This window comes from Centruroides vittatus, unplaced genomic scaffold (assembly GCF_030686945.1).
Source record: "Centruroides vittatus isolate TY-2023 unplaced genomic scaffold, ASM3068694v2 contig_108, whole genome shotgun sequence".
Classification (NCBI taxonomy): Eukaryota; Metazoa; Arthropoda; class Arachnida; order Scorpiones; family Buthidae; genus Centruroides; species Centruroides vittatus.
The window spans coordinates 643077-657403 of NW_027120695.1; the positions used below are offsets into that span (position 1 = coordinate 643077).

At 36.2% G+C, this 14327-nt stretch overlaps 1 protein-coding gene across 1 annotated transcript; it reads right to left on the minus strand.

Moving 5' to 3' along the window:
* Window positions 1-1265: 1265 nt before the first annotated feature.
* LOC136975039 (uncharacterized) lies at window positions 1266-2321 on the minus strand. The gene has a single exon (XM_067270032.1). It carries the CDS (start codon window positions 2319-2321, stop codon window positions 1266-1268), a length of 1056 nt encoding a protein of 351 aa, XP_067126133.1.
* Between the last annotated feature and the right edge of the window lie 12006 nt (window positions 2322-14327).

A 14327-nucleotide genomic window follows, 5' to 3' on the forward strand; every position in this document is an offset into this window, starting at 1 on the left:
AGCCATTTGCTTCTCAGTAATCCACATTAATAAGAACTTTTCCATGTTTTCAATTGTTTGTGAACTCGTAGCAGCAAGGATTTTGACATCTTTTTGCTACATCAGCTGTTTTAATCACTTCTTTGGCTAAGTTTGAAATTGTCTATTTTCAGACAGCAATAATTTTCTTTTTACCTTTATTGTTGTTCTAACATCTTTTCCTTTTTGCTGTTTTTTTTTTCAGTGCGTTTTGTTGGAGCCATTGGAACTTGTGTTTTTGAAAATAATCAACCCTAGAAACCAAGAACACATGACTTCTCTACAAAGCAGACTAATTAACTACAGCTAGCTAATGTAGCGTTTGCCAACTCAGAATTAAAATTTATGGATAGACATTTTAATAAAAATATTCAAATCATATTGTTTCCATTAAAATTGTTTGGTCAATAACTTCACACAAAAACCAAGAACGGTGCGTTATCACATATAATTACGATTTTCACAAACGTTTTCGAACATAAAAGTTCTTCATCAGGTGAAAAAAAGAACAACTTATAAAAAACGTTCCATCGAACAGTTTTTGAAAGAGCCGTGCGCAAGATTCGAAATGTTACTCGTGCGGATGTCGTCATCGCTGCGCATGGGTGGAAGTGGAAACTTTCCTGTAATGTCATCCGTCATATATGAGCATTTGCCATGCAACGGATAACGATAACTCCTCTTTGCTGTTAATACATTTTTTATCCCGGGCGGTCTTGTGTATGTGAACTGCTTCCATTCATCTCAAATGGTGTATAAGGGGTGTGGTGTGGATGATCCTGGCCTCGTCAAACCTTGGCTGAATATCCGGTTTTGTGGCGTAACGTGCCAAAGCAGTTGTACATCTTTGATGATGGATGTCTGCTTTATTCTCTTTAATTCTTGCTACTAGCGATCTTTTAGTGGAGCCGATGTACCATAAGTCTTCGTCACACCTGTGGTCTTTCAGTGGGATGGCATACACTCCAGATAGCTTGTCTTGGTTGGGGGGATCTTTGGCATTCCGTAGCAGCTGATATATATTCGGGCATCTTTTATAGGTGATGCTGACTTGTTTCTTCTTGGCAACCTCCAAATATAGCTTCCTTAAATATGGATTGTAGGTGAGCGGAATGTTGTCTTTATGCTCTGTTGTTACTTGCTCATGCTGGTTGGTTTGCGTTGACAGTTGGTAATTCCTCCATTTTTTGGTTAATTTACTTATAAGGTTGTAGTACCCATGGCTTTGAGCAATACTGCGTAACCTGTTAATCTCTTTTTGCAGAGCGTGCTCTTGTTGAGGAATGGGTGTACGCCCGTTTGACTAAGGTGTTGAATGCTGCTAGTTTGTACGGTATGGGGTCACAAGAGCCTATGGGGATGTACAATTGGTCTGCAAGCGGTTTCCTGTACACTTCTGTGAGGATGGAGGTTCCTTTAACCATGATACTAACATCAAGAAAATGAACATGCGTGTCATTCGCCTGTTCCAGGCCCAGAGTTACGCCGTAGCTGTTGTTATTAAATGAGTCGACGAATGCCGCTATGTCCGGCTTGCTCTTCCACAAGATGAGTATGTCATCCACGTATCTCTTATAGAGCTGTATGTTGTGGAGGTGGTTAGGAAGGATTTTCTCTTCGAGTTGCCGTATTACCAGCTCGCACAAATCTCCTGCTACCGGGCTCCCCATTGGTACACTCTTTCCTTGTTTGTAGACCATACCTCTAAATTGAAAGAATGAGTTGTAGCATAGCAGGTGGGCCATCTCTAATATTTGCTGGTGGAGGTTAGCATCAGCGACTATTTTAAATAGTAGATCTCGGATGGCACAAAATGCTGGTGGTAGAAGGATCAACGGATATAATGACTTAAAGTCGAGCACCGTAATAAATTGCAGGGGGGTGTCAATCTGCTTGAGGAGCTCTATGAGGCATTGACTATTGGTTACGGTGAACTGGTAGTCTTCTAAGTGTGGAGCGATCAGACGGTGCGTGAATTCCTCTAATTTACGTGTTGGTGCTCTTACTTTATCAACTACCGGGCGAATCTGTTGGTCTTGTTTATGTGTTTTGGCAAAACCGAATAGCCTGGGTGTGTCAGGCGAGTCCATTACAATGTTCTTAATTGCCAACCTCTTAGCCAATTTAGTGTTGGAGAACCTCTTTAGCCTTGCATGTAGTCTTTCTACTGTGTTAGTATCTACCTTTTCACACTGGGTAAGATTGATGTACTCCATTAATAACTGGTTATAAGTATGCTGTTTCATCAGTACCATAGTTTTCGCCTTGTCGGCCCTGACGAGCGTGATCCCATTGTTCTTCATCCACCTTCTGGCTCGTGTTACTTTCGTTTGTAAACGCTTTGAGTCCAGCGTGGTTTTAGCCCTTAAAATCTTGTTTACTGCCATCCATCTGTAGTATTCTTTAGTCCTATTCGAAAGGCCTTGAAGTAGGGATTCTAAATCTGCACGAGTAACATTTCGAATCTTGCGCACGGCTCTTTCGAAAACTGTTTTATCGAACGTTTTTTATAAGTTGTCTGTTTTTTCACCTGATGAAGAACTTTTATGTTCGAAAACGTTTGTGAAAATAGTAATTATATGTGATAACGCACCGTTCTTGGTTTTTGTGTGAAGTTATTGTTTATTCAGCGCGGTGTGCGATTGATGAGTAAAATTGTTTGGTTTTTCTTATAGCTAGATAGCATTATAAAAAAGCAGGGCCATTATAATTTAGGTAATTTACACAGGTAGATTGTTAATAAATCCACTAAACCTAGCAAAAAAATTTATCTATTGGCAACAGTAATCTAACACAGCTAGCTTACCAGCGCAGGCATGCAATTGCAGTGCCACTGATGGTGTTGGAAATGACAACAAATACTGACGAATATGAAGGAAAACAAATATCATCAAAATATTACTAATATAGAGGTTCTACTGTGTGTACTTTTAAAACAATAAAGTTAAACATATTTGAATTAAATATATATTTTTATTTTATTATTAATATAAGAGAAACAGTCAATTTTCATAAATGTTGTATTACAGATAAATTCTTTCAGGAACAAAATACTTCTGCAGAAAATACTTCTATTATAAATAAATATTATAAGGCTGTTATTCTGTTAGATTGAAAAGTAACATTATAATCAAAATTCTATATATATATATATACACATACATGTATATATACACACACACACAGTTTAACCTGATTATAATGTCATTGGATGTAACGACAACCCTAATATAATGTCAAAATTTTATTGGTCCCATGATTTTACAATACAATGTTAAAAAACCTACTCGTAATGACATAAAATCCTGTTCTAACATCATATTTGAAGCACTCCCAAATTTACAAAATTAGATTACAAATTTTATTTAACCAAGAAAATGCTACATGTTCAGTCCTATGGTCAGAGTCCACTTTCTAGAATGACTGTGGGTGGTACTCTCACTACCTAATTTCAGGGGTGAGGTTTGCCACACTTTCAAACGGCGCGACGATTGGTTATTATGTACTCATTTTTAAATTACTTTATGATAAATTGTTAAGTATTCTATTATTTTTAATATAACATATTATATTAAATAGTTTATAAAGAAATAATTGAATTATTTTTAATTGTCCTACATTAGTTTAATCTTTTGTTGCTTTTTGATTCAATGTTATTCTCAAAACTGGAAGTTCTGCCATTATTGAAACTTAAGACAAATAGAAATTTCTTATAAAAGGTAATTTTGAAATTTTTAATTACATTGATGTAAGCTTAGACATAATAATAATGTAAATAAAGTTGATTTAATCAAATAGATTGCATTTTTATACATATGATAATAAATTACCATCATCATAATAAATACAGTATACTGTATTACCATTAAGAAATAATTTTACGGTAATATATATGATGTTAAATTAGAATGGATTTTATAATAGACTAGCAGGTAGGCCTGGCGTTGCTCGGGCAAAAGTAATGATAGCCAAGATTAAGATTATTACATTATAGTCGCAAAATAAAAAGAGCAATTTCATCAACAAACTAATTATTTCTAAAGAAAAGTCAAATTTGAAAATTAAAAATTGAATGTTCTAATATTGTTTGATTTCCAGGACGTCTTTTGATTATATTGTTCAATTTTCATCAAATGTTCTAAAGAAGAAAGATCGAAGAAAACCAAACTAATCTGTTTAAATTTGAAAATCGAATATGTTCTAACATATTACTTTTTTCTTTTTCTTTTCCTCCAGTGCCCGTAAATCTTGCACATTGCTTTCTCTTTTTCTCCATTGTTACTTAACACTATCATTGTTACTTAACACTTTGGTACTTAAATTTGGTACCCTGTGTATCAAATTTCAACTTTCAACTCTTAACTGTTTTAGCAAAAATTAAGATTATTACATTATAGTCGACCTTACCCATTTTCCCAGAATGCAAGAATTGGGCCCCTCCCTGTTTCCAGACTAATTACAGAATTTTTAGATAAGTCTAAAAATATGTTCGATTTCCCACAAAAACGAAAAAACTGCATCTGCATCTTGCATGTCGCTTTTTCTTAACACTTCCATTGTTGACACTTCCATTGTTGATGGAAGTGTTAAGCCTTAATCCTGTCTCTCTCCCCTATGGGGAGGAATTTCGAAAAATCCCTTCTTAGTGTGCGTTCTCGTGACGTACCCTAACTGTGTACCAAATTTCAACTTTCAACTCCTAACCGTTTGGGCTTTGCGCTTATTATTATTATGTTGGGTTAAGTGAGATATACTCGGTTAACACCGGTGGTTGTGTACCATGCCGGACCAAAGTCAAGGCATAGTAACCAAAACAGAAATTAACCTCTTGATGTATTAATTAATTAGAACTCTATATAAAAATCAATAAAAAATACTTAAAACTGATAAAAACGAAAGAAATGTGTTAATTTTGAAGAAAAAGCTTCAAAGTACAATTTCCTTTTTCTCGCCTTAGCGCGAAATCTGACACCGATGAGTCATTGTTTACACAGCTGGATGACCTTGAGAACAGCTGGTGTCGTCTTTCGCGGGACATTCTCATGAAACTCTCAGGAGGAGAAGGGTAAAAAGTAGGGTGAATACTAGATGGCGGTATATTTCTAAATATTTTTTTAAAATTACGATTTTAATTGAAATTTCCGACCCCCCGACTTAATTAAACGTATATATTAATAAAATCTATTAATTAAAAAAATTAAAAAACTATTGGATGTTGTTTTTGACAACAGAAAATAGCTTTAAATAACTTTACCGAAGTAAAATCGGCGCACTAGAACTTTAGAAGGATGAATGAAGTTTTATAAAAAAATCCCATAAAAAAACAATTGAGCGTTAATCGTGCGTCATTAAAGGTTAATTAAAATCGCAATAAAATTTTTTCGCGCGGGTAAAAATTTTTCAAAAAATTTGGAGACAGAAAACATTCCAAAGATGCAAAAAAAAAAAAAAAAATTTTCCGGGCCAAAAGTACCGTTTTTTTTGTAACGCTATGAAACTTGCCCGAGTTAACTCGGGTCCGGACGGCAAGTGGTTAAAGAAGTGTATCAGTGTGTGTATCTGTATTCAGGAATTTTCTCACAATATGACATGTATTCAATATAGTGGCCTTCTGTAGTGTGATGTATGTGTTTCTATTCAATTGTAATGTGCCCAGGCTTTTGTGTAGTGTGTGTGGTATCACACCTGTAGAGGAGAGAACAACAGGTACAATAAGCACCCTATCCATCCTCCACAGATGCCTTATTTCCTGGGCGAGTTCTGTGTACTTGCTAATTTTTTCAGTGCACGCGTTTTGTATATTGTGAGTGTTTGGAATGGATATGTCTATAATGTATGTGATTTTATTGTGTTTGTCAATGAGTGTGATGTCTGGTCTGTTGTGGTAAATTTTTTATCTGTGATTATGGCTCTGTCGTAGTACATTTTGTGTGTGTTGTTTTCCAATACTGTCTGCGGAATGTATTTGTAATATGGTTCGTGGATGTCTACTAATTTGTGTTTCCTTGCAAGCTCTTGGTGTATTATATTTGCTACTTGATTATGTCTGTGTAAATAATCTGTTTGTGCCAAGAGCTTGCAACCAGAGGTGATGTGTTGTATAGTTTCTGGCATGATGTGACATTTTCTGCATGTGTCATTTGTGAGTGTTGCATCTTTGAGTATGTGTTTTCTGTAGTTTTTAGTATTTATGACCTGATCCTGTATGGCAATCACGAATCCTTCTGTCTCTCCAAAGAGGCATCCCCGAGCTAACCAGCTGTTTGACGCAGTTTTGTCAACAAAATCCTGGGCCAGATCATAAGGATGCCTGCCATGGAGTGCCTTTCGAGCCCGCGATTGCTTAATGGTGTCTATGCTTTTTATGTTGTGTTGTGTCCATATGATGTGAGTGTAAGTTTAATGGTGTGTTATTCGAGTCTGCTAGAGTTACTGCTTTATGTAATTGTGATATTTCTTGTTTTTCATAAAAAACTCTCGCAGTGACTGTATTTGTTTGTAGTGAAGGTTAACTATGTCAATCAGGCAACGTCCGCCATCTTTACGTGGAAGGGTTAATCTTTCTGTGGCAGATTTAGGATGATGTTGTTTATGCTTAGTAAGTGTTGTTCTTGTTTTCCTTTGGAGTTGCTCAAGATCTGTGTGAGTCCAATGTATAACTCCAAAAGAATATGTGAGTACTGGGATGACATATGTGTTTATTGCTTTAACTGTGTGTTTTGCATTTAACTGTGTTCTGAGAATAGCATTTAACCTACTTTGGTATTCTTTAATTAATCTTTGCTTTATTTGTGCATGTTCTGTTAGTTTGGCCTGTTGGAATCCTAAATACTTGTAGAACTCGCCCTCTTCCATGGATTCAATAACATCTCCATTTCCAAGTGCAAAATCTTCTTTCTTCAGGATTCCTTTTTCTATGTGAAGTGTTTTGCATTTATCTAGGCCAAATTCCATTTGTATGTTCTTGGTGTATGAATGTGTGATTTGTAGGAGTTGATGAAGTTGTTTTTGTGTGGATGCATAAAGTTTTATGTCATCCATGTACATGAGATGTGACAGTGTATACTGTGTTGTTTTTTCATGCCTGATATTGTAGCCATATTGTGTGTTGTTTAACATGTTGGATAATGGATTCAAGGCTAGGCAGAACCAGAGAGGACTCAAGGAATCTCCTTGAAAAATTCCTCGCCTAATAAAGATTTGGTTTGTTTGTATGGAAGTGTTATGAACCCTGAGATGTAGTGTTGTTCTCCAGTGCTGCATAGTGTTTTGGAAGAATGTAATGAGTGATGGATGTATTTTGTACATGTGTAGAATATGTACCAGCCAACTGTGTGGAACACTGTCGAATGCTTTTCTGTAGTCTATATATGCCATGTGTATGTTTCTGTGTTGTTTGTGTGCTTGCCGTAGAATGACTGAATCTATGAGTAACTGTTCTTTGCATCCCCTGTGATTTCTACAGCAACCTTTTTTGTTCCGTTAGAATGTCGTGTTCTTCAATATGTTTGTATATTTTGTTTGCGATACAGGATGTCAGTAATTTGTAGAGTGTTGGAAGACATGTAATTGGTCTGTATTGTGTGGGGTCTGTGGTATTGTTGTTTTTAGGTTTCATGTAGGTGATGCCCTGAGTAAGAAAATTTGGCATGTCTTGTGGATTGATGATTGTGTGTGTTAGGTGTTTAGCTAGTTCCTGGTGCAGTGATGTAAACTATTATTATTATTATTATTATCATCATCATTCATCATCATCAACTCGTCTCGATTATATATATATAGATTCTTGAACACAATTGGTACTTTTTATGGGACTGAAATTATGACTCTGCAGATAACAACACTCGGATATGATGTCGGAAATTTGTTGGTCCCACGGATGACGTTATAATTGGGTTAAACTCTGTATTATATATATATATATATATATAATTATATATAATATACACCTTTCCAATGCCGTCTTTATTAAGTGAAGGAATGAAGTCAAGTGAAATTAAATTAGAGAAATTAATCTCCCAGATGTGTGTACTATTTTTTTTCATTTTTTTTCCCCTCAGTTGAACTGTACTTTTCTATGTTAGAATTTTCATTTGCTGAAGAATTTAAAATTTATCTAGGAAATTGAAAATTTTGGTTCTCAAAAAATAGATACAGTAGAGCATCGTTTATCCGAATCAATTGGGGACTGGGGTTGTTCGGATAACTTATCTTTTGGATAACTGATTATGTATGAAAAAATATATTAACCTATTTCATGTTGAAATTTTTCTCCACTGCATATTGCTTTGTGTTGAATATTTGTCGACGTTAAGCCTAACGTAAATTTTTTCGAAATAATAATTGTGGCTACTGTATTGCTAAAAATTATTTCTTTATTTAGTACAAACAAAATAAATATAATAAAAAATATAAAAACAAAACAATTATATTTAGGATGTTAATCTAGTATCAAAAACGTTTGATTCAGCACGACACAGTTCAACTGGAATGCTTTCGGTTAACCGACGTTTCAGTTGATTGGCTTTTAGATAAACAACACTCTACTGTACTTAACTATGTAATCAGTGAATACTATATTGCAATTCATCTACATCTGTCTGGAAGCTGGAAAGGCCAACTTCAGGTAGTTGATACATCAGCTTCTTCCAGCAGAAGTAGCTTAGAATGGTTACATATATTATCATTCTGATAACAATTGTCATTATCAATTGAAGTTTAATGGTTGACCTGGATATGGGCAACATTTCACAGCCTGAGCTTTACAGTATATCACCTTGGTCAACTCCTGTGATAAATGTCGACCTTAGCTTAAAGCAATTTCCTAAGGAATCCACCCCAGATTACATGTATAGACAGTACTTTGCTGAAATTCAACAACGTGACAGGAATCCTATATACACTGATGGGTCTAAATCGGATGATTACGTTGGCTCAGCCTTTGTCTGCCAGAATGAAATTGTGGCAGAACAAATTGCATTGAATTTCTCAATTTTCACTGCCGAGTTGCAGGCTATTTATTTAGCTCTAAAGTATATAAATAGGAAAGGTCATCGTTGCTGCGTGATTTACACTGACTCAGTTAGTGCACTTTAGGCTTTGATGTTATCTGAACCTAGTTCTCACTCTATAGTGATTAAAACCCATAAACTACTGTGCCATCTTTTTTTGAGGAATTTCTCTATAAAATTTTGTTGGGTCCCAGGCCACGTGGGTATCAGAGGAAATGAAGAAGCTGACGCAGCTGCAAAGTCAGCAAGCCCTCGTCAGCATAGAATGAATATTGAAGGAAGCGACTTGAAGCTGGTCGTTAAAAAACATGTTGCAGAGAGATGGCAAAACATGTGGAACGCACAAGTCCACAATAAACTACATGAGATCAAACCAATAGTAGAAAATTGGACACGTAATTTAGTGTATGACAGGAGATTTGAGGTTATCCTTACTCGATTGAGAATTAGACATACTCGGTTGACTCATCAATACCTTTTGAAGGGTGACGAGCAGCCAGTATGCCAATATTGCAATTGTCCTGTAAGTGTAAAACACATACTAATCGATTGCTCTGGTTTTGAGATTCGGCGTAGACAGTATTTAGGAAATCAAAGCCTCACTGAGATTCTGGGCCGGAGGCCAAATCTTTATAATCTGCAAGACTTTCTAAAGGTCACTAATTTGTACAAAGATATTCAACTATTTATTTACATATCATTTCTGTGTGTGTTGTTTTTTGTTTGTTTGTATTATTTTTGTTATTGTGAGTTGTTATTGTTATTTTATATTATATGCATTGAGTTCAACAAGTGAACCATTTGACATGGCGCAGCATGACCAGTCTGGCCCTTGCACCAAAAAACATTAACCAACCAACCAACTGTTTATTTACCATTAAACTGTAGAAGTTGCAAGGTGACATTCAGGCACCACTATTTAGGTGTTTTATTCTGACACCAGATAGGATATGCCTACTTTACAAATATTTGCGCTTTATTTCGATGGCAGTAATGTGGTCTTGTATGTGAGACTAGGGTTAAGAAGATGAAGTAGGAAATGACAGAATTCAGTTGGCAAGGAGTCAATTGATGCAGTTTAGTACACAAAAACATTAGATGGCACGAAAGTCTATACAATATGTCACATAGTTCAGTAAGACGTAGAATTTGTGGTTATGCACACTATCATGACTGAGTGTGTGGGTTTGCAAACTTATTTATTTATTTATTTATTAGAAAAACTTCATACATAAAATTAATTTTTAGGAGGAGGGGTTACATTAATTACTTTAATTAATAAATTATATTTACGTCAAATGGACTCAACTGAATCGTTGATGGAGAATAATCCATGAATTCTATCTGCTGGATCTTTACAAATACCATTATGAATACAAAGAACATTATTAGAAGGTGTTGATAAACGCAAATAATAAAGATCCTCGCAATCAAACATATAGTGGTTTAGGGTCGCATTTCCTTTCTTACAATACGGGCACATATCTGGTGAACGTAGATCAATACACAAATGTTTCCATGTTAAAGGAACTTATGTAGCCAAATCTGTATGATCATTTTTTTAATAATAAACGGTAACTGCTGATAATACATGTAAAAACATCGGTGGTTGTCTAATATTTCTGAGTACCATGGATGGTATTTAGCCTTAAGGATTCTGTCACCTTTTTCTGTCAAGAAAAGATTGTTAAACTCTTGTAAAATTTTATTTGTATAATATTTCAAAACTTCTGGGGATGAATCTATTAAGGAGAGTGAGATACCAATTCTATTAAATAGACTCTCCAGTTTAGTGAACCAGCTATATTTCAGTGATCTGGTCGATGAAAACTTCAAGGTAAAATAAGCCTTACATTCCAGGGATGATGGGTCAGAGATTATGTTCCCCAGAAAATTTAAGGTTAGTTTAACAAAACGTTTCCAGGGAAATTCTAGGCCCAATTCAGATCTAATTGCATACGATGGGATCGATCTCTCAAGGCCAAAAAGACGACGAAAGAACATCAGTTCTATAGAGTCAATGTCATCAAAACAAAAAGGCCCCCAAAAAGGCAGACCATAAGACCAACTCGAAGTAAATAGAGAAGCTGCAAGTTTCTTACACAAAGCCATATGGCTGTTCTTAACCCGTCTCAAAATATTTATTACAACATTTATTTTAGAGAATGCTTTACCTTTCACGTAAGATATGTAATTCTGGAACGAGCCAGTAGCTGAGAAACGAATCCCCAAATATATAACTTCATTAACAATACTTATTCCTCTTCCATTTAAGAAAAACTTGTCAGCCTTTCTCAACCTTCCACCGTGTCTAAAAATCATTATTTTCGACTTGAATAAATTAATATGTAAACCCAAGGTAGAAGAATAATTATATAACCTGTCCAAGTTTTTTTGTAAATAGATCGGGGTAGTGGATAACACTACTGTATCATCGGCAAATTGAAGTAAATGTACTTCGTAATCACTCAGAGAAATGGAATCTTTACTTAAATCATCAAAAACTTGTACCATGTCATTAACGTAGCAATTAAACAATATTGGACTTAAAGAATCACCTTGTGGTAAACCCTTTTCTAATGAAAAAACATCAGTAAGCCCAGCACTAGTGGAAATTCTTGCTTTCAGTCCTGAAAATAAACAATGAATTATTTCAATAAACTTATCAGAAATCCCAAGCATTATTAATTTGGATAACAGAATCTTCAAAACAACACTGTCAAAGGCTTTTTCGTAGTCTATAAAGGCTGCGAGTAAACGTTGTCTTTTCTTTGAAAGTTGTCTACAAATAATGGAGTCAAGAATTAGAATATTGCTCAAAGTACTCTTCCGAGGTTGGAAAGCGAATTGCACTGGTTGAATCAAATTCCGTTCTCTTAACCAATTACCTAATCTTTTAGACAAAATATATGTAAAAATTTTCCGAACTACAGGTAACAGCGATATTGGTCGAAAATTTGCAGGCTCATCTCTTGGACCTTTTTTTATGAATAACTTTTATCTTTACCTCCAACCACGATTCCGGAATTTTAGCAGTGTCATAAACCCGATTAAATAACGTGACCAAATAAGGAACCAGAGTAGTCGAGTGGGTTTGCAAACTTTTGGTACCTTAAGAATTCTGACAAATAATATCCTATGATGAGTAGCATGGGACAGTTATAGTATGTAGATTTTTGAAGTTGGACAGTTATCATCAGATAGTACTCAAGCATAAATGTAGATGACGTACACAATTATAAATATACATCACCAAGCCGAATAGCCCAATTTTTAAGGTGATTGTTGGTATTTCATTATGATTGTAATCTCAGGAGCTGCATAAGAAGACACACACACACACACACACACACACACACACACACTAATCTGAACAGTTGGAGGAATGAGTGATGATTGATTGGAATCTGCTATTCCTTGTTATATTAAAACAGCGAAAATTTCAGAGATGTGTCCCACTGACTATTTGTCAGTGGGAAAGGTGTCACTTCCGACAGGGAGAACCGCTTGATGTGGGTTCCTTTCCGTGGTGAGGGGACCTCCCAGAGATGGTTTAGTAACTCTTCTTTACTATCCCTGTGATCTGAACGCCCACCCACGTGTTTGCCATGCGGGGTGTCCTGTACGCCAGAAAGGGGGATCCTGGTAGTTGAGGGGCAACATAACGTCTTCAACACGCTGCTTTGGCCCCTACTTTGGCTAAATGGGAGGCTTAAATCAGGCTTCATTTCAGTCAATTGGCTGGTCATTGAGTCATTCTTGACCTTGGCCTGGAATCAACTGTTTGATGCAGACTGGGTGGACACATCAGACAAGATGTGCTCTTTTTGACTGCATTATGAGGGTATAGCTCCTGGGAAACCCTGGTGCGACGGTCTATGGGAGTCTCCTGTGTGACGACATCCATTCATTGGGCCCCATGATAGGTGGGATCACTAGGAGCCAAAATGTTATTTCTCAATCATGGATTCTAAAACTTAAAAAAATACATACAAGCCCAAACAAACCAATGAAAACACAGCCAGTCAGCCATCCTACCTGATAGAGGTTTTTCTCCAGTAGCATGCACTGTCGAAATGCTCTCCTTTTATTGATTCAGAAATTATTTGAATCAACCATTGGGCACCTGAAAAAAACAGAAATTAAGGTCAGGTGACCTACTGGTAGAAACTGCCTCACCTCAACAGTCAGCAAAACTTTTAGCTACAAAGAACCTGGGAGACATTGAAGTCACAGTCACACCACATGGAAGTTTGAACTCATCACGTGGTGTGATATCTGAGATCGATCTGATGTCTGAAGATGAATCAGATATGCAGATTGGTCTTTCAAACCAAGGCGTCGCTGCTGTCCGATGCATTTCCATTTGTTGGATTGGGAAGTTGATACCATCCAAGCATTTAATTTTCACATTCAACAAGCTGACATTGCCATCTTTTATTATAGCAGGTTATCTGCGTTGTCCAGTTCGTCTGTATGTTCCAAATCCTCTCTGTTCCTCCAAATGCCAGCGGTTTGGACATACACTCTTGCCACAGCAGGATGCCTGTGAATGTGCACATTGTGGAACTGAAGCTCACGAGAGTACTGAGTGTACCAGTACCCTATGGTGTATGAACCTGAAAGATGTCTACCCTTCCTACTCCTGAAAATGATAATATGGAGGTGATACAACCAGTCTATAGACAGCACTGGGCAGAAATTCCACATCATGACAGGAATTTAATTCAGATATCAAATTTAGATCCATCGGTGTATAAGTATGTTGGCTTAGCCTTTGTTTGCCAGGATGAAATCGTGGCAGAACAAATGGCACCGAATTCTTCCATCTTTACTGCAAAGTTGCAGGCTATTTATTTAGCCCAAATTATATAAATAGGAAAGTTCATCATCGCTGTGTGATTTACACTAAGTTAGTGCACTTCAGGCTTTGATCTCATCTGAACCTAGTTCTCACTCAATAGTGATTAAAATCCATAATCTGATTTGCCATCTTCTTGTGAGGAATCTGTATATAAAATTTTCTTGGGACCAAGGCCATGTAGGTATAAGAGGAAATGAAGAAGCTGATGCAGCTGCAAAGTCAGCAAGTCCTTCTCAGCATACAATGTTTATTGAAGGAGGTGACTTGAAGCTAGTTGTTAAAAAACGACTAGAGCAGAGATGGCAAAATGTGTGGAACGCACAAGTCCACAATAAACTACACGAGATCAAACCTGTGATAGAAAATTGGACACAGAAGAAACCTTATGACAGGAGATCTGAGGTCATTCTTACTCGTTTGAGAATTGGACACAC

Bases quoted from the DNA above. Each gene is read 5' to 3' on its own strand.
- LOC136975039 (XM_067270032.1), bottom strand. From the start codon at position 2,321: ATGAAGAACAATGGGATCACGCTCGTCAGGGCCGACAAGGCGAAAACT.